This window comes from Chelonia mydas, chromosome 7 (assembly GCF_015237465.2).
Source record: "Chelonia mydas isolate rCheMyd1 chromosome 7, rCheMyd1.pri.v2, whole genome shotgun sequence".
Lineage (NCBI taxonomy): Eukaryota > Metazoa > Chordata > Testudines > Cheloniidae > Chelonia > Chelonia mydas.
Window position 1 is genome coordinate 38,100,446 of NC_057853.1, and position 20,699 is coordinate 38,121,144.

Genomic DNA, 20,699 nt, shown 5'->3' on the forward strand with positions numbered 1-20,699 from the left:
CAAATTCTGTTCCAAAGTGGAGTAAAATTTATTTACCAGTTTAATGCAATTCAAATTCCTGCTCCTATCGTATACTGAGTCATTACACAAAGTGAAAACTATTTCCCCATGCTAATTTTTCCACTACTGTTACTCACACCTTCTTGTCAACTGTTTGAAATGGGCCATCCTGATTATCACTACAAAAGTTTTTTTTTCTCCTACTAATAGCCTTAATTGATTAGTCTCATTACAGTTGTTATGGCAACACCCATTTTTTCATGTTCTCTGTGTATATATATCTTCCTCCTGTATCTTCCACTGCATGCATCCGATGAAGTGCGTTTTAGCCCACGAAACTTATGCCCAAATACATTTGTTAGTCTCTAAGGTGCCACAAGCACTCCTCGGGTTTTTTGAGTTATTAATGTTATATTTTATATTTGTAGTTTTAAAAAGATGAATTATAATATTTATAAAGTGGTATTGTTAACACTCAAATATTACAGGACTGATGGATAATATTAATAAACATTGCAAACTACCTATCCAGTAAATACAGAAATCTTGCATGCTTTACTGCACTTACACTCTACAGTAAGAATAAAAGCAGAGCTACACATAGCTATCATACAATGTGTAGGGAAGGTAATGGCCATTATCTTTGAAAACGCATGGCGATCGGGGGAAGTCCCGGAAAAACTGGAAAAAGGCTAATGTAGTGCCAATCTTTAAAAAAGGGAAGGAGGAGGATCCTGGGAACTACAGGCCAGTCAGCCTCACCTCAGTCCCTGGAAAAATCATGGAGCAGGTCCTCAAGGAATCAATTCTGAAGCACTTACAGGAGAGGAAAGTGATCAGGAACAGTCAGCATGGATTCACCAAGGGAAAGTCATGCCTGACTAATCTAATTGCCTTCTATGATGAGATAACTGGTTCTGTGGATGAAGGGAAAGCAGTGGACGTGTTGTTCCTTGACTTTAGCAAAGCTTTTGACACTGTCTCCCACAGTATTCTTGCCAGCAAGTTAAAGAAGTATGGGCTGGATGAATGGACTATTAGGTGGATAGAAAGCTGGCTAGATTGTCGAGCTCAACGGGTAGTGATCAATGACTCCATGTCTAGTTGGCAGCCGGTATCTAGCGGAGTGCCCCAAGGGTCGGTCCTGGGGCCGGTTTTGTTCAATATCTTCATTAATGATCTGGAGGATGGTGTGGATTGCACCCTCAGCAAGTTTGCGGATGACACTAAACTGGGAGGAGTGGTAGATATGCTGGAGGATAGGGATAGGACACAGAGGGACCTAGACAAATTGGAGGATTGGGCTAAAAGAAATCTGATGAGGTTCAACAAGGACAAGTGCAGAGTCCTGCACTCAGGACGGAAGAATCCAATGCACCGCTACAGACTAGGGACCGAACGGCTAGGCAGCAGTTCTGCAGAGAAGGACCTAGGGGTTACAGTGGACGAGAAGCTGGATATGAGTCAACAGTGTGCCCTTGTTGCCAGGAAGGCCAATAGCATTTTGGGGTGTATAAGTAGGGGCACTGCCAGCAGATCGAGGGCCGTGATCGTTCCCCTCTATTCGACATTGGTGAGGCCTCATCTGGAGTACTGTGTCCAGTTTTGGGCCACACACTACAAGAAGGATGTGGAGAAATTGGAGAGAGTCGAGCAAAGGGCAACAAAAATGATTAGGGGTCTGGAACACATGACTTATGAGGAGAGGCTGAGGGAACTGGGATTGTTTAGTCTACGGAAGAGAAGAATGAGGGGGGATTTGATAGCTGCTTTTAACTACCTGAAAGGTGGATCAAAAGAGGATGGATCTAGACTACTCTCAGTGATAGCAGATGACAGGACAAGGAGTAATGGTGTCAAGTTGCAGTGGGGGAGATTTAGGTTGGATATTAGGAAAAACTTTTTCACTAGGAGGGTGGTGAAACACTGGAATGCGTTACCTAGGGAGGTGGTGGAATCTCCTTCCTTAGGAGTTTTTAAGGTCAGGCTTGACAAAGCCCTGGCTGGGATGATTTAGTTGGGGATTGGTCCTGCTCTGGGCATGGGGTTGGACTAGATGACCTCCAGAGGTCCCTTCCAACTCTGATATTCTATGATTCTAATGCATTCATAAAACTAAATGCTTCACATAATGCAGCGATACTCGGATTGAGGCTTGCAAGCCACAAGTGGCTCTTTAATGTGTCTCCTGCAGCTCTTTGCATCACATGATATTAAAACACTGTGATTTAATTATTAAACAATCTAAGTTATTAACCAATCAGGATTATTTTACTATGTTATTCACCAATTGTAATTGATAAAATAATATTTGGTCAGTCATTTTGCTGTGAGAATTTTTATATATATATATATATATATATATATATATATATATATATTTTATACACACATACACACAATATTTCCCATCATACTGTTTAAATTGAATTTATAGTATTATAGGAAATGAAAAATGAATTCACACTACTGTGGTTCTTTTGAGAAATACTGATCACTAATTTGGCTCCTGAACCATTGAGGTCTGAGTATAACTGATGTAATGGATATATATTTCTTAAATGGAACATACACTGATCGAAGAAAATCAACCGCTTGCCTGTTTCTTCTGCATGTTAAGACGCAAAATTTCTCTGGGTACATAAAAATGTGTTAAACCTTTAAGAAGCAACTTGTTTAAGCTACATTTAGGTATTGAATCAGGAAAGCACTAGGGCATGTGATTTTAAGTCCATTCCTATGCAGTGAAAGCACTTAAGCATGTGCTTAAGGGACACAAGCATGGGCTTAAATTTAAGTATGTGATCAAATGCCTTTCCTGAATCAGGGCCTTAAACAGAACATGACTGGATATATTTTATTACATGAGGGCCTGCTAATATTACAGGATGTCATCAATATATAATTTTGACAGTTGTGGTTATTCTGCATATGAAATCATATCATTGAGTCATAAAAGTGGCTACATAGTTAAGGCTGGAAGACATTTTACATTACAAATCTGATTGTGACAGATCCACTCATGAGACTAACTTTATATTCATACATGGTTGTTTTTTTGCATAAAACCTCTGTTGCTTACCTCTCTGCCCAGATAAGGGTTTTTTTCAGTAGAAAGTTTGAGGCTAACTGGACAAGCTGTTTTCACATTATGTATAATAGAATCATAGAAGATTAGGGTTGGAAGAGAACTCAGGAGGTCATCTAGTCCAACCTCCTGCTCAAAGCAGGACCAACACCAACTAAATCATCTCAGCCACAGCTTTGTCAAGTCAGGCCTTAAAAACCTTTAAGGATGGAGATTCCACCACCTCCCTAGGTAACCCATTCCAGGGCTGCACCACCCTCCTAGTGAAATAGTGTTTTCTAATACCCAACCTAGACCGCTCCCCACTGCAACTTGAGACCTTTGCTCCTTGTTCTGTCAGCTGCCACCACTGAGAACAGCCGAGCTCCATCCTCTTTGGAAACCCCCTTCAGGTAGTTGAAGGCTAAATCATGTGCCCCAGTCCCCTAATCATTTTTGTTGCCTTCCGGTGGACTCTCTCTAATTTGTCCACATCCTTTCTGTAGTGGGGGCCCAAAACCGGACACAATACTCCAGATGTGGCCTCACCAGTGTCGAATAGATGGACATAATCACTTCCCTCGATCTGCTAGCAATGCTCCTACTAATGCAATCCAATATGCTGTTAGCCTTCTTGGCAACAAGGGCACACTGCTGACTCATCCAGCTTCTCATCCACTGTAATCCCCAGGTCATTTTCTGCAGAACTGTTGCTCAGACAGTCAGTCTCCAACCTGTAACCGTGCACGGGATTCTTTCGTCCTAAGTGCAGGACTCTGCACTTGTCCTTGTTGAACCTCATCAGATTTCTTTTGGTCCAACCCTACAATTTATTTAGCTCACTCCAGACCCTATCCCTACCCTCCAGAGTATCTACCTCTCCCCCCAGTTTAGTGTCATCAGTGAACTTGTTGAGGGTGCAATCCATCCCATCATCCAGATCATTAATAAAGATGTTGAACAAAACCGGCCCCAGGACCAACCCCTTGGACACTCTGCTTGATACCAGCTGCCAAATAGACATTGAGCTGTTGATCACTACCCGTTGAGCCCAACAATCTAGCCAGCTTGCTATCCACTTTATAGTCCATTCATCCAATCCATACTTTTTTAACTTGCTGGCAAGAATACTGTGGGAGACTGTATCAAAAGCTTTGCTAAAGTCAAGATATATCACATCCACTGCTTTCCCCATATCCACAGAGCCAGTTATCTCATCATGTTGATTGTTCCTGATCACCTTCCTCTCCTCAAGAACTTCAAAATGGTTTCCTTGAGGACCTGCTCCATGATTTTTCCAGGGACTGAGGTGAGGCTGACCGGTCTGTAGTTCCCCGGGTTCTCCTCTTTCCCTTCCCTTTTTTAAAGATGGGCACTTTTTCCAATCGTCCGGGACCTCCCCCGATCACCACAAATTTTTAAAGATAATGGCCAATGGCTCTACAATCACACCAGCCAACTCCCTCAGCACCCTCGGATACATTAGATCTGGACCCATGGACTTGTGCATGTCCAGCTTTTCTAAACAGTCCTTAACCTGTTCTTTCACCACTGAGGGCTGCTCACCTCCTCCCCATACTGTGTTGCCCAGGGACAGCAGTGTGGGAGCTGACCTTGTCTGTGAAGACCAAGGCAAAGAAAGCACTGAGTACTTCAGCTTTTTCCACATCATCTGTCACTATGTTGCCTCCCCCATTCATTAAAGGTCCCACACCTTCCCTGACCTTTTTCTTGTTGCTAACATACCTGTAGAAACCCTTCTTGTTACTGTTCACATCCCTTGCTAGCTGCAACTCCTGTTGTGTTTTGGTCTTCCTCATTACACCCCTGCATGCTTGAGCAATATTTTTATACTCCTCCCTAATCATCTGTCCAAGTTTCCACTTCTTGTAAGCTTCCTTTTTGTGTTTAAGCTCACCAGAGATTTCACTGTTTAGCCAAGATGGTCGTCTGCCATATTTGCTATTCTTTCTGCACATCGGGATGGTTTGTTCCTGAGCCCTGAATAAGGCTTCTTTAAAATACAGCCAGCTTTCCTGGACTCCTTTTCCCCTCATATTAGCCTCCCAGGGGATCCTGCCCATCAGTTCCATATGGGAGTCAAAGTCTGCTTTTCTGAAGTCCAGGGTCCATATTTCGCTACTCTCCTTCCTTCCTTTTGTGAGGATCCTGAACTCAACTGCTGCCCAGGCTGCCACCCACTTCTACTTTCCCTACCAATTCTTCCCTGTTTGTAAGCAGCAGGTCAAGAGGAGAATGGCCCCTGGTTGGTTCCTCCAGTAGTTGCACCAGGAAGTTGTCCCCAACACTCCCCAAAAACATACTGGATTGTCTGTGCACTGCTGTATTGCTCTCCCAGCAGATGTCAGGGTGATTGAAGTCCCCCATTAGAACCAGGGCCTGTGTTCTGGAAACTTCAGTTAATTGTCCAAAGAAAGCCTCGTCTACCTCATCCTCCTGGTCCAGTGGTCTATAGGACACGCCCACTACGACATCACCCTTGTTGCTCTCACTTCTAATCTTAACCCAAAGAGACTCAACAGGCTTTTCTCTAGTTTCATACTGCAGTTCTGAGCAATCATACCACTCTCTTACATACGGTGCAACTCATCCACCTTTCCTCCCCTGCCTGTCCTTCCTGAACAGTTTATACCCATCCAGGACAGTGCTACAGTCACATTAGCTACCCCAGCAAGTCTCTGTTATTCCAATCACATCACAGTTCTTTGACTGTGCCAGGACTTCCAATTCTTCCTGCTTGTTTCCCAGGCTTCTTGCGTTTGTGTACATGCACCTAAGATAGCTAGCCGATTGCCCTGCTTTCTCAATATGAATCAGGAGGCCCCCGCCCGTTGCACCCTCTTCCTTGCGTTTCCTCCCAGTATCCCAATTCCCCACTTACCTCAGGGTTTAGGTCACTGTCCCCCGGCGAACCTAGTTTAAAGCACTCCTCACTAGGTTAGGAAGCCTGCCTGCGAAGATACTCTTCCCTCTCTTCGTTAGGTGGATCCTATCTCTTTCTAGCAATCCTCTTCACGATTGAGGAATCCAAAGCCCTCTCTCCAACACCATCTGCGTAACCATGCATTTACCGCCACAATTCGATGGTCCCTACCTGGGCCTTTTCCTTCAACAGGGAAGATGGATGAGAACACAACTTGCACCTCCAAATCTTTTATCTTTCTTCCCAGAGCCATGTAGTCTGTAGTGACCGACTCAAGGTCATTCTTGGCAGTGTCATTGGTGCCCATATAGAGAAGCAGGAAGGGGTAGCAGTCCAAGGGCTTGATCAGTCTCGGTAGACACTCCATTATATCCTGAATTCTAGCTCCAGGCAAGCAGCACACTTCTCAAGTCTCTTGGTCTGGTCCGCAGATGGATGACTCTGTCCCCTTTAGGAGGGAGTCCCCGACCACCACCACCCATCTCCTCCTCTTGGGAGTGGTGGTTGTGGAACCCGCATCCCTAGGACAATGCATCTCATGCCTTCTGGTCGATGGGTCTCCTTTTGATCCTTTCCCTCAGATGGCTCTTCCAAATCATTAGCTGCAGTAGTACCTGTGCAGAGCGCCTGAAAATGGTTTCTTACCACTATCTGCATAGGGGGTACATGGGTTCTCCTCCTTCTTCTGGAGGTCACATGCTGCCAATTTTCTTCCGCATTCTGCGCTGCCCTCTCTGATTCTTCAGCATGTTGTGCCTCCAGAACCAAACGCTGACTTCTGTCCAGAAAGTCTTCATTTTCTCTGATGTAACGCAAGGTTGATACTTGCGTCTCTAGTCCTTTAACCTTCTTTTCCAATATGGAGACCAGTTTGCACTTTGTACAGATGAAGTCACTTCTATCCTCTGGGAGAAAGACAAACATGACATCCTGTACAGATCACAACAGCTGATCAGCTTTTGAGACTTTGGAAAAAAAGTGGTTGTTTATCCATAGTTTGAAAATTACTACAATATTTTTCGTCCATTCATAAAACTCAAAAACAATTTCCTATTAAGATTTCAAACTTGTTTATACATTAATCCTCAATTGCAACTGTGGCAATGGACTAACTTTACCAAGGAAGGAAGGAAAATCTTTTTAGTTATTAAAAGCTGATTTTTATGGTCTCCAGTACCATACAGTATCTAACAAAAATTCCATGAGAAGTCTAATGAGTCCTGGAAGATAAGCAGCCCTGTAACAGGAGCAATCATATATGTATAGTTACGAGTGAGAAGATATTTATGTAAATTAAGTTCTGTAACTCACAGGAAAAAACCCTAACACACATATCTTACAATATACAAAATTTTCCATTTAGTCTTGCCTTGTATACAGTCATATCAAATATAAGACTACCTGGAGTCAATCTAAAAATAGTATTTACATGTAATAATCATGCAAACACATATGAAGATTAGGATAGCACAGTCTCCCCAAAAGGTAGCTCAGCAATAACCATGCCCCTCAGTGAGCCTCATAAATCATCAGGCAATGCTCCCCAGAACTCACCAGTATAAGTCATATCAGCCTTGTTGTTCAAGTAAACTGACCTCAGACAAACAGTTTCCACAGGCGGGTCATTAAGGGTAAAAAACATTAACAGAAATAGTAACACAAACTCAGTTGTGCACATTCTGTAAAGCAATTTTTACAAAACCTTGTACTCTGAAAAAAGATCCCTTCTTATCATTATGAAAGTGTCAGCAGTGGCAAAAATGCAACAAAGAGAGCATTATAATACAGGAGGCATTACAAATCAAAGAAAGGTGTTAGCAGTTATTTCTCCAGGTAAACAGGCTCTAAGTTCTTCTGATTTTCAGCCTGTTGGACCCTCTTTTACATGAACATTCTGATTTCATTGGGGTAATAGAAACACAGTTTTGACCACCACAAACCACAGATGTTCTCATAAAATACAAGAGATCTTATTTATTCCAACGTTTAGCAATTCTAATTTTATCCAAGAATTTCTGTTGTCTCTCAAAAGGAGCGGGAAGTAATCAGGAAAAGTTTATTTGCATGTACAGTACTGTGGTACTTGAGCTGATTGTAACATCTGCAACGTTTTCACATCATAAACTAATTTTCATGCCAGCAACCTCAATGCACCTACTATATAAAATGGAGCTTATGGAAATCTAGGTTTAATAAATTTAACTTTCCATACTGTAATTCCACTGATGTCAAAGTTAAGCACATGTATAAGTCTTTGCAGAATCTGGGCCCTAATCAGTAAGCAATAGGAATTACTGCAGTGCAATGGATTGTTCATTGAGATCACACTGGCTCCCCATGAATAAATGATATCTGTACTGAAGTATGGGCAAAACCATAATGCTAAGATTCTTCCATTCTCAACAGCAAGGTTTCTAGCGCAAATATGAGGACAATATAAGCAAACTGGAAAACAGGATTCAGTCATGATTCTTCATGAGATTAATAGGGTTAAACTGAGCTCTGTATCTGATAGTATCATGTCATAAATAGAAACAATGAATGTAAAATAGCACTTTAAAAAAGTCTCACCTGCAAGAGAATTTTTTAAAAATTCAATATACCAGACAACAGTCCAGAATAAGATTTAAGGGTGTGGCCTATGCTGAGTCACTCTTTTTGCTCAGAAGAGAAACACACACAAACAACATTTTTAAAAATCTGGTTTTTTTTATTTTTCCTTACATGAAAAGGGTCTGTTTGTTTTAAATTGTGTAAGACAATTGCATAATTCATACCAACATTAGGCACTGAGGAGACTTTTTAAAGTTCACTAACTGAAATAAAAAATTAATACTACTTTAATTATTGCATACAATTTAATATACTATCACAGTTTTTGGATTAATCATTCTGCTGGAAGAAGCTATTAGTTCTTTATGCCAGAAAATATTGATATTATGTAATTACTCTGAAATGCAATAACAAAAAACAGTTTTTAAAATCTGTGAGTTACAGTTCATGTTATGCTCCATATTATTAAATGTTTATGCATGTAATCTACTCTGCTGTCCACACATTTTTAATCAGATACTTTCTGCTTTTATAATAATCACCCAATTTAAGTGCAAATTATAGTTATAGATGTATGAAGTTGTAAACTGCCTCAACTTCATAGTAATCTGTATCACTCTATATATTTTTGCAGATTATAAAATATCCACAAATTGACAAGTGGAAACACCTGAATACATTCTGAAGCTTGCAGACGATACTCATGGACTAATAAATGTGAAAGGATACATTATAAATCAGTTCAAATACTATTCCCTTTAATGATGTCATTAGAGCCACACAGTCTTCTATGCAAACTGAAAAAATTACTGATGTATGGCAATTAGACCAAAGCATCACCACTATTATGCTAATAAGTAGCATCTGAAAAACTGTACGGTACTTGTTTCGCTTTGTTGGATCCTATCATTGCAAGTAATGATTTCTGGGGGGTTAATAATCTGATTTAATAAACCATCAGGTATTACATGGTTTCTTGTCTCCAGCATCTGCTGCAATTATTTTAAAAGGTTAAAACATGAGACCAAGAGCCAAGTCATCATTATTCCAGCAAACTTGTTAAGCAAAACTGATGAGCCATTTCCAGCTGAAAAAACAGCTAAAACCTTTTATACAGGCTACAATAACTGAATAATCACTTCTTACAGCCAACTTTAAAAACATTCATGTGGTATTACTATACCATACTGCAAGATTAATTATAGATGTACAACAGTATAGACATTTATAGGCATCAAAAGGGTCACCAATCATCAAAACAACACACTGTTCAGAACTTTTATCTGTCTGATTTTAAGTGGCACACAGTCAAAATTTTATAGATCTTTATCCACCGCATTTTCCCGTAAGCCAAAAAGTGTCTCATTTTTTCTTGGTCACTATGATAGTAGTGGCATATTTTCCACATCCCCCATAACAAAATAGAACTTAACTTTTGATTGACTTAAGAGACAACTGATTTCTTTAGGAAGGATCACACATTGACACTACTCACTAGGCAGCTACTTTTTCTTACAATTAACTTCCCCAAAAACTCAAGGAGAAATGTGGTTATTTTTCCTCTAACAGAAGTCTAATTGGCTGTGAACATATATACTGTACTATAGGTCTTGTGATCTTAGAAGAACTGGTTATCTCACTCTTGCAAGGGTATTTATGACCCTGTAACCCTAAGATGTTATATTGTTATCTCACTGCACAGTGAGACACGCACAAATGATTTTGTGAACAAAATGTCACTGATCAATTCTAACAGTGAATCATTTGCTCCCATGTTTATAAAGCTGAATATTAAGGATGAGGTACCTTTTGCCATTATGTGTTTAGTCTCTAAAGTCTGAAGTGTATTTTCTTACCTCAGCATCTTGAGTTTCCTGATGTAATAAAGTCAGACCTGTTAGATCTTCTAAGAAGGAATGTGAGGAATTAAAAACTTTTGCAAGGAAATTAAACCCCTCTCTTTCATACTGGTCAAGGACCTGTGAAGTAAACAGACAGAAAAGGATATAAAGATAACATGTAAAAGGTTTACTATTATTCATTGCTACATATAGTCTATGAAATAAAGGGTAAGCTTTTTGCACACCCATACAATTATTGTGCAATGACTAATGAAGAAAATCACAGTGGTGTAGGGATGAGGAGAAGCATTGACAGTAATACAAACATTTTCATACCATTGCAGAGAATCTTTCATTTCAGAACTACCCATACAAGAAATGCCAATAAAAAAAGTTGTATTCTCCTTTAAAATCATGCAGGAAAATTTTGCAGATTCTGTAGAACCTGGTGGAAACCTCCATTACACTTTATTTGTTCTGTTTTGTATGTCGTGTGCAACTGGGACCAAATTTTTAGCCATCGCAACAGAGTGTACATGTCATTCCTTTGACAAGAGTTCTATTTTACATAGGATTTTTAATTTCCTAATGGTATGACTTTTTAATCACATACTACAGAAAATTACTATATTTCTTCCTATATCTGATATACATACATAGCATATACCATTTCTCTCACATATTTTTTTCCTGTCCATTTTGAAAAGTCCTCCCAATCACCACATCTTAAGTAAAATGCTAAGCACTTTTGGATAAGAAACAAGAGAATGACGCAAAGCTGAAATGTTTAGTAAAAAACTTATCCTGTTATGTACTCTTCATATTCCACTTTTCAATGTTTTTGTGGTGAAACAACTGGGAACTGTACTGCTAACTCCTATGAATCACATTCACTCTGCTTCAGCAGGTAGGTAGCTTCCCCTAAAACTGAAGTAGCTCATTCTCCCTGGATTGCAAAAGAAGCTGGAAGTGCTGCAGCTAGTACTCTTTAATAATCACTAAATAGATTCAACTAAGTGAGACTCAATGTAAGTTATTATATTTTGTTTTATTTTAAATGAAGCATCCATTCAATGCTCCTAGTATATGTACTATAAAAAAAATGTACAACTCAGAAAAGAAGTCCTTCTTGCCCAACCACTTAAAATAAACCAAAATCACCTCTTACCCCTCTTCAATAACTTCATTCTTTTCTAATTCAACCCCTCCTCAAAAGCCTAGGAGCACAAACAGGCCTTGCATTGCTGTAGCAGAAATTGTGGGAACTTGCACAAACTGTCAGCATTCATCATTAGAGATGCAGCAAAATATGTCTACAGGGCTTTCCCATACTGTACTCTAGAACTTCCGGCAAACTGCCCCAGGGGAATCTAATAGTTTTCAGCTGACCACACTATAAGTTTAATTGGCTAAGGAGCCTGGGAGATTGACTCAAATCTTATTATTAGATGTTCATTTAGCAGCACAATTAGCTACTGCATACTTAGGTTTCCAAGTATTACAGACAATTATGAAAGAATGAAAAATATTTTATATTAAAGAGGAGGAAAGCTGGTGCAAAAATCAAAGAGTTAAACAGTTCTGGAGGTGGTACTTTTGGAGATGAACTGAAATGGAAATCTCTGAATGCTGACATCAATAATCTCTTAACAGCGTTAATCTGAGGAAGGACAAATAAATGGATACAACAGAATGAAGAATTAAGCTTCTTCTTAAATCAAGCCATACACATTTAAATACTGAGACGTTAATAGCACTATATGTTCTAGTAGGAAATCTGGAGAAACTGTTATTAATACTCCAGAGATGTATTCCATCATACCAGGGGTTTTGTGTTTTCTCTTCAGTGCATAGGTCTGTGAGAAGTTAATCTGAGTAAGAAGACAAACTGCTTACAAATGTACAAGTATTCCTTTCTTACATAATGATCTTTTCAAAATTCACTCCTTAGAAATCAAAACAACACCATTAGCTAAGTGCTCACAATGTATATGAAGAGAATTGGGAAATAGCCTTCCATTTGAGATGTGCCTTTCTTAACATTATCTAGCATATACTGCAATACCTTTTCAAACTACTCTTTGAATATACATATATATATTTTAATGACTATTCTCCATTCCAAAAGTCTATTAAAAACAACCAGATGTGCAGCAGTTTCTTGCATCTGGCTCTTCGTGAAACACTGCATATAGAAGTCAATTTATAAACTTGGACTGCTTTCAGACATGTAGTCTGCAGAGTTATCATCATTATCCAATATGTGTTATTAATTTACTTTGTTGGAACCACAATACAGAGTTTATATGACATCTCTTTAAAGATATAGGCCAAATTATATTCATGGTATGTAACAGCAACACACAGTCCACTTGCCATAAACTGAAAAATTAGCATTATCCTGAAAAATTAGAAGCATCTCAAATACAAAGCAGATGATAACATAACATATTGGTCCTTGCCCACAGTTAAAATCTGAAGGATGTACACTACTTCTGGATAATCAAATGTCAAGGAAGTGGAAAAAAGGTAATACAGGCTCAAGTGACAAAGTATTAATAAAAGTGGCAAAGAGTCCTGTGGCAATACGTCTGTTAGTTTATACGGTGCCACAGGACTCTTTGCCACTTTTACAGATCCAGACTAACATGGCTACCCCTCTGATATTAATAAAAGGATACTCTCAAGGGTTAAATCAGTTTTTAAATCATGTGTATTTTCTTCTGTTAATACTAACAACTTGGAAGCTATAAACAAGTAGTTACACATGTCAAATCCCTGGTACAATCTTTGTCCCCCTGCTGCTTCCTCTTGCCCTCAGTGAAATACAGCACCAGCCTAATTTCCCTCTCCCAAGTTCTGTTAACTTCTACCCTCCTAAACCCAGACAACATTAGATCCTAGCCAAACGCCCATCTCCAAAGTTCCCAGGAATTGTGACTCAACTCAGATTTGAACCTTTCCTGCTGCTGCTTCCCTCCTGGGCCCAGTATCATTCCTTCAGCAGCCAGAGTTCTGTATACAAACTGCCCTGCTTTATTTCAAGTATGCCTCTATGCCCTTTTATATTTGCCAGGATAGCTATGCATGAATACTTATGTTTGCATTATGTGTACTTGCAAATGAGCGGCTTGCATGATTGCACTGACATTTTCAGTGCACAGTATTGGTTTTCGATGTATGACCTGGAAGTGGAGGAATTTTTTTGTATGTTGTTGTAATGCTTCTTTGTAATGTGATCAGTATGAAAGTTCCAATTAAATGTACTTTTTAAAAAAAGGTCTGTTGATAAAATATGAATATTAATAAAATAAGGTATGTTAATTCATGAAACTATGAGCTTAGGGTATATTATTTTGGGGTCTGTTAAACTATAACAGAACCCATTTAAATTGCATATGAATGTTATGCTATTATGACCAAATCTCCTTTTGCTATAAATTGATCTTAAACTTTATTTTTCTAGAGTTGAAACTCAATTCTGTTATACATACACTCTTTCCTGTGAACATGTTGCTGGCTTCACATGATCCTACGATGATATATTTAGGTTAGGAAAGCAAACATGACACTACAGTGTCAGTGTCTTGAAAATCTATAATATCAACCCTAGACAGACATCGCTACTAGAGCACTCTTCTACAAGCCTTGTGGATGAGGGGGAAGCGGTAGACGTGGTATGTCTTAACTTTAGTAAAGCTTTTGGTACTGTCTCGCATGACATTCTCATAAACAAACTAGGGAAATGCAACCTAGATGGAACTACTATAAGGTGGGTGCATAACTGGCTGGAAAACCGTTCCCAGAGAGTAGTTATCAGTGGTTCACAGTCATGCTGGAAGGGCATAACGAGTGGGGTCCCACAGGTATCAGTTCTGGGTCCAGTTCTGTTTAATATCTTCATCAATGATTTAGATAATGGCATAGAGAGTACACTTATAAAGTCTGCGGACGATACCAAGCTGGGAGAGGTTTCAAGTGCTTTGGAGGATAGGACTAAAATTCAAAGTGATCTCGACAAACTAGAGAAATGGTCTGAAGTAAATAAGATGAAATTCAATAAGGAGAAATTCAAAGTACTCCACTTAGGGTACGTCTACAGTATGAAATTATTTCAAAATTATTCTATTCGAATTTTTGGAAGCTATTTTATACATTTGGTCTTCTATGTCCCCACTAAAGTGCGTGAATTCGGCGCAGTGCGTCCATAGTACCAAGGCTAGCATTGAATGTCGGAGCGGTGCACTGTGGGTAGCTATCCTATAGTTCCCGCCACCCACTGGAATTCTGGGTTAAGCTCCCAGTGCATGATGGGGCAAAAATATTCTCATGGGTGTTTCTGGGTATCGTCAGTTGCTCCTCCCTTCGTGAAAGCTACGGCAGACAATCGTTTCGCGCCTTTTTGGCGTACAGACGCCATACTGCTTTCAGCAGACGGTGCACCGCTGCTCTCCTGCTACTATGAATCCACCTCTCATTTCCTCTCATCTTCCTATGTAATCTCTACTATCCACTCTTTCTCTTCCTCATCGAACACTTCCACTGCCAACTCTGCTCGGCTATCGTGAATCGAGCAGCACAGCTTCTGCTGCCAACTCTGGTCTCCCGCTATTGCCGCGCTTCCGAGCTTCTCCATGTTGTCTGTCCTGGGCTCCCGCCTCTGTGAAAGCTACAGAAGACAACCATTTCCTGACTTTTTTCGGCTACCGTGAACCAAACAGCACCTCTTCCACTGCCACTCTGCTCTCCTACATTTCGTGCCCTTTTTCCAGGATTACCCATGCAGACGCCATAGCCATGGAGCCCGATCAGATCTCCGCTGCAGTTTTGACCATTGTAAATACCTTGCACATTATCCAGTAGCATGTGCAGTACCTGCAAAACCGGGCAAGAAAGCGATGACAGCGCGATTACAATGGACATGGACACAGATGAGGACATGGACACAGACATTCCTAGAAGCATGACATGTGGCGATTGGGAGATCATGGTGGTGTTGGCCCAGATTCATGCCATGGAACGAGGATTCTGGGCCTGGGAAACAAGCACAGACTGGTGGGACCACATAGTGTTGCAGGTATGGGATGATTCCCAGTGGCTGAGAAACTTTTGTATGTGTAGGGCCACTTTCATGGAACTTTGTGACTTGCTGTCCCCTGCCCTGAAGCGCAGACACCAAAATGAGAGCAGCCCTCACAGTTGAGAAGCGAGTGGCCATAGCCCTGTAGAAGCTTGCAATGCCCGACAGCTACCGGTCAGTCGGGAATCAGTTTCGAGTGCGCAAATCTACTGTGGGGGCTGTTGTGCTGCAAGTAACCAACGCAATCATTGGCCAGCTGCTATCAAGGGTAGTGACTTCAGGAAATGTGCGGACTATTGTGGATGGCTTTAATGCGCTGGGATTCCCTAACTGCAGCGGGGCGATAGACGGAATGCATATATCCCTATCTTAGCCCCGGAACACCGGGGCGGCCAATACATAAACCACAAGGGGTACTTTTCCATGGCACTGCAAGCATTGGTGGGTCACAAGGGATGTTTCACCAACATCAACGTGGGATGGCCGGGAAAGGTACATGACGCTCGCATCTTCAGGAACTCTGGGCTGTTTGAACAGCTGCAGGAAGGAACTTACTTCCCAGACCAGAAAATTAGTGTTGGGGATGTTGAAATGCCAATAGTTATCCCCGGGGACCCAACCTACCCCTTAATGCCATGGCTCATGAAGCCGTACAGAGGCACCCTGGAGAGTAGTAAGGAGCAGTTCAACTATAGGCTGAGCAAGTGCAGAATGGTAGTAGAATGTGCTTTTGGACATTTGAAAGCACGCTGGCGCAGTTTACTGACTCGGTTAGATCTCAGCACAACCAATATTCCAATTGTAATTGCTGCTTGTTGTGTGCTCCACAATATCTGTGAGAGTAAGGGGGAGACATTTATGGTGGGGTGGAAGGTTGAGGCAACTCGCCTGGTGGCCAATTTCGCACAGCCAGACAAGAGGGCGCTTAGAAGACCGCAGTAGGGCACGCTGCACATCAGTGAAGCTTTGAAAGCCAGTTTCAGGACTGGCCAGGGTACGGTGTGACAGTTGTGTTTGTTTCTCTTAAAGTTACCCGCCCCCTATATATATGAAAGGAAATAAAATCACAATTGTTTAAAAAACGTTCTTTATTATTTGTTGCACAAAACATTGAGAGAAATCAGAAGCTAGACGGGGGTGGGTGGGTGGGTATTGGGTTAGGGGGGTGGAGAAGGAGGGAAGCACAAGTCCAGAAACCAAATCAAAATTTAGGATATGCCAGCTTTCTGCTGCTTGTGCAATCCTCTGGGGTTGACTGTGTGGGTCCCCATAGCCTCCCACCCCCACGTGTTCTTGGTCGTCTGGGTGAGGAGGCTATGGAACTTGGGGAGGAGAGAGGGTGGTTATTCAGGGGCTGCAGCTGCAGTCTGTGGCCTTACTGCCTTTCCCGCATTAGAGCCACCATACAGCGGAGCATGTCAGTTTGCTCCCCCTTGAGCTTGACCATAGCATCCTGCCTGCTCTCATCACGCACGTTCCTCCTCTCTTCGTATTCATGTAACGCTTTATGCGACTCCGTAACTGTTTGCCTCCACGCATTCAGCTGGGCCCTATCAGTGTGGGAGGACTGCATGAGCTCGGCAAACATGTAATCCCAAGTTCGTTTTTTCCGCCTTCTAATCTGAACCAGCCTCTGGGACGGAGTACATAGGGGCCACGCTGAAACATTTGCACCTGCTGTGGGAGAAGAAAAAGGGAGGGTAGTATTTTAAAAGATACATTTTAGAGAACAAAGAGGATGCTTTCTCAGTGAAACAGCCAATTCATAGTACACAGCACATATTCTTTCTGTACAAGGTCTCATTTTTCCTCTTATACTGAAGTGCCTGCCACTTTGGTGTGAGTAAGCCATCACATGTGGCCGGGCAACAGAATTCAGCTTGCAGGCAGCCATTGTAAGCCCTAGGGGCACGTGGGGTTCTGTTTCTTCCACATTCATTTCAATGCTTTCAATCTGCCGGGCCCCCTTTCCCATAGCAAGCAATGCCTGGTGGGTTTGCCATATAAAAGGAGGGCCTGCGGGCTCTCTGGGATGATAGCTTCACACAACACCCTCCCTCCCCACCGCCCCACACACACTGCGTGGCTCCGATGGGACTCAGAGCAGGGGTGAGCCCATTAAACTAAACGCGAACAGCCCAGCGCGGCTGGGTTTCCCCCCACCGCGTGGCTCCGATCAAGCTCTCACTCACCAGAAGTGCCTTCTCCAGGAGCATGCCTTGGGAGTGGGGGGAGGCTATTGGCTCCAGCATTAAGAATAGTTCCTGGCTAGGGGGGAAAACAGATTCCCTACTTGCTGCCTGTGTACTCTCCTCCTCCTCCTCTTCTTCGTCCTCCAAAAATTCATCCTCCTCGCTCCATGCTACTCCCCCCTTGCAGGTGTCCACGGACAGTGATGGGGTAGTGGTGGCGTCACCTCCCATAATTGCATGCAGCTCACAGTAGAAGCGGCATGTATGTGGCTGATCCAATGCGCCCATTCGCATCCCTGGCTTTTTGGTACACTTGCCTGAGCTCCTTGATTTTTGTACGACACTGCTCTGCGTCTCTTTCCGTCATGGCACTGGAGACTTTAGCGTACGTATTTGCGTTTCTTTTTTTGGAACGTAGTTCTGCCATAACAGATTCGTCTCCCCAACATGCAATGAGATCCAGTACCTCCCGTTTGGACCATGCTGGAGCTTGTCTGCGAATCGGGACTGTGTGGTCTCTTGTGATGGTGGACTCTGCATGATCGCCTGTGATGGTGGACTGTGCTGATGGTCACCTGTGCTGATGGTGACCAAACTGGAAATTCAAAAGTTCCTGGGGCTTTTAGTGCCTACCTGGCTAATGCATCAGAGTTGAGAGTGTTGTCCAGAGCGGTCACAAGGGGGCATTCTGGGAGAGCTCCCAGAGGTCAATAATGTTGAATTGCGTCCACAGTACCTGTAACCCGGAACTGCGATCTCGATTTTAGCGCTACTCCACTTGCCGAGGTGGAGTACAGAAATCGAATGAAAGAGCCCTTTAAATCGAAAAAACTGGTTTGGTCGTGTGGACCGAATCAGTTTTATTTCGAAGTAACTCAGCTAATTCCGAAATAACCACGTACTGAATAACCACTCTACAGGTCTTAGAAGGAACAATCAGTTGCACACATACAAAATGGGAAATGACTGCCTAGGAAGGAGTACTGCGGAAAGGGATCTGGGGATCATAGTGGATCACAAGCTAAATGTGAGTCAACACTGTAACACTGTTACAAAAAAAGCAAACATCATTCAGGGATGTATTAGCAGGAGTATTGTAAGCAAGGCATGAGAAGTAATTCTTCTGCTTTACTCTGCACTGATTAGGTCTCAACTGGAGTATTGTGTCCAGTTCTGGGAGCCACATTTCAGGAAAGATGTGGACAAATTGGAGAAAGTCCAGAGAAGAGCAACAAAAATGATTAAAGGTCTAGACAACATGACCTATGAGGGAAGATTGAAAAAATCGGGTTTGTTTAGTCTGGAAAAGAGAAGACTGAGAGGAGACATGATAACAATTTTCAAGTACATAAAAGGTTATTACAAGAAGGAGAGAGAAGAATTGTTCTTCTTAACCTCTGAGGATAGGACAAGAAGCAATAGGCTTAAATTGCAGCAAGGGAGGTTTAGGTTGGACATAAGGAAAAATTACTTAACTTTTCAGGCTGATTAAGCACTGGAATAAATTACCTAGGGAGGTTGCGGAATCTCCATCATTGGAGATTTTTAAGAGCAAGTTAGACAAACACCTGTCAAAGATGGTCTAGATCAGGGGCGGGCAAACTTTTTGGCCTGAGGGCCACTTTAGATTTCTGAAATAGTATGGAGGGCCGGTTAGGGGAGGCTGTGCCTCCCCAAACAGCCAGGCATGGCCCAGCCCCTGCTCCCTATCCGATCCCCCCTGCTTCTTGCCACTTGATGCCCCCCCAAGGACTCTTACCCCATCTAACACCCCCTGTTCCCTCTCCCCTGATGGCCCCCCCCCAGGACCCCTGCCCCATCCAACCACCCCTTCTCCCTGACCGCCCCTGGAACCCTTGCCCCGCCTGCCCCCCGCCGCCCCATCCAACCCCCACCTCCTTCCTGACTGCCTCCCCTGGGACTCCTGCCCCCATTCAAACCCCCTGTTCCCCACCTTCTGACTGCCCCGACCCCTATCCACACCCCCGCTCCCTGCCCACCATCCCGAACTCCCCTGCCCTCTATCCAACCCGCCCTGCTCCCTGCCCCTTTACCGTGTTGCCTGGAGCACCAGTGGCTGGCGGCACTACAGCTGAGCTGCCCAGATCACCAGGACAAGCAGCCATGCCGCCCGGCTGGAGCCAACCATGCCACCATGCAGCACAGAGCACCGGGTCAGGCCGAGGCTCTGCAGCTGTGCTGCCTAGAAAAAGATTGCAGCCCCACCACCCAGAGCATTGCACTGGCGGCGCAGTGAGCAGAGGCTGCGGGGGACGGGGAACAGCAGGGGTGGGGCCAGGGGCCGGGCAGGAGGGTCCCGTGGGCCGGATGTGGTCGCGGGCCACAGTTTGCCCACCTCTGGTATAGATAATACTTAGTCCTGCCATGAGTGCAGGGGACTGGACTAGATGACCTCTCAAGGTCCCTTCCAGTCCTATAATTCTATGATTCATGTAACAGGTCCCAAGATTTTGAACAACAAAACTAAAAAAGAGCTAACAACAAAATATGTTTTAAGTTGAATAGTTCATTGACTACAGGCATATTTCTAGTATTACAACAGAAAATTAAATTTTACCTTGGACCAAACTAAGAACAGAGTCTATAAGTTTCACAACCCAAGGCACTAGACCAAAAGAAACTGGTAAGTCAAGGAACCTATCATGGAGAATACCACTGCAACAACTCCATGTCTACTGATCTCAACAGTAGTAGCATCACACAAAGGAAGAAAAATGGTCTTTCTGGTAGGATAGACCTAGACCATTTAAGGATCTATTTATAGGTCAAAGTCAACACCTTAAACTCCACCTGAAATTCCCAGCCCATATTTATTTATTCAATTTATAAACTACCTCATGAAAGAGTGCCCATCCCAAGCTCTGGCCATTCTTTAAAACTCTTAAAATAGAATTAATTTTAAATAGACTCTGATAATTACCCACTCTTAGCACTAGCTGAACTGAAGCAAGAGAGTAACAAAACTTGCATTGCTCACTAAATAAAAACGCACCTCCTCACT

At 42.5% G+C, this 20,699-nt stretch overlaps 1 protein-coding gene across 14 annotated transcripts in view; it reads right to left on the reverse strand.

Moving 5' to 3' along the window:
* ATG7 (autophagy related 7) overlaps positions 1–20,699 on the reverse strand; it is a 327,788-nt gene that overhangs the window by 187,627 nt on the left and 119,462 nt on the right. For all 14 annotated transcript variants that reach the window (XR_006292251.1, XR_006292252.1, XM_043551500.1 and 11 more), the window contains one exon: positions 10,421–10,543. Coding sequence is in view for 12 of the 14 variants with exons in the window: in XM_043551500.1 (XP_043407435.1) it covers positions 10,421–10,543 (123 nt within the window). In the remaining 2 variants the exon portion in view is untranslated. The remainder of the gene's footprint in view (positions 1–10,420; positions 10,544–20,699) is intronic.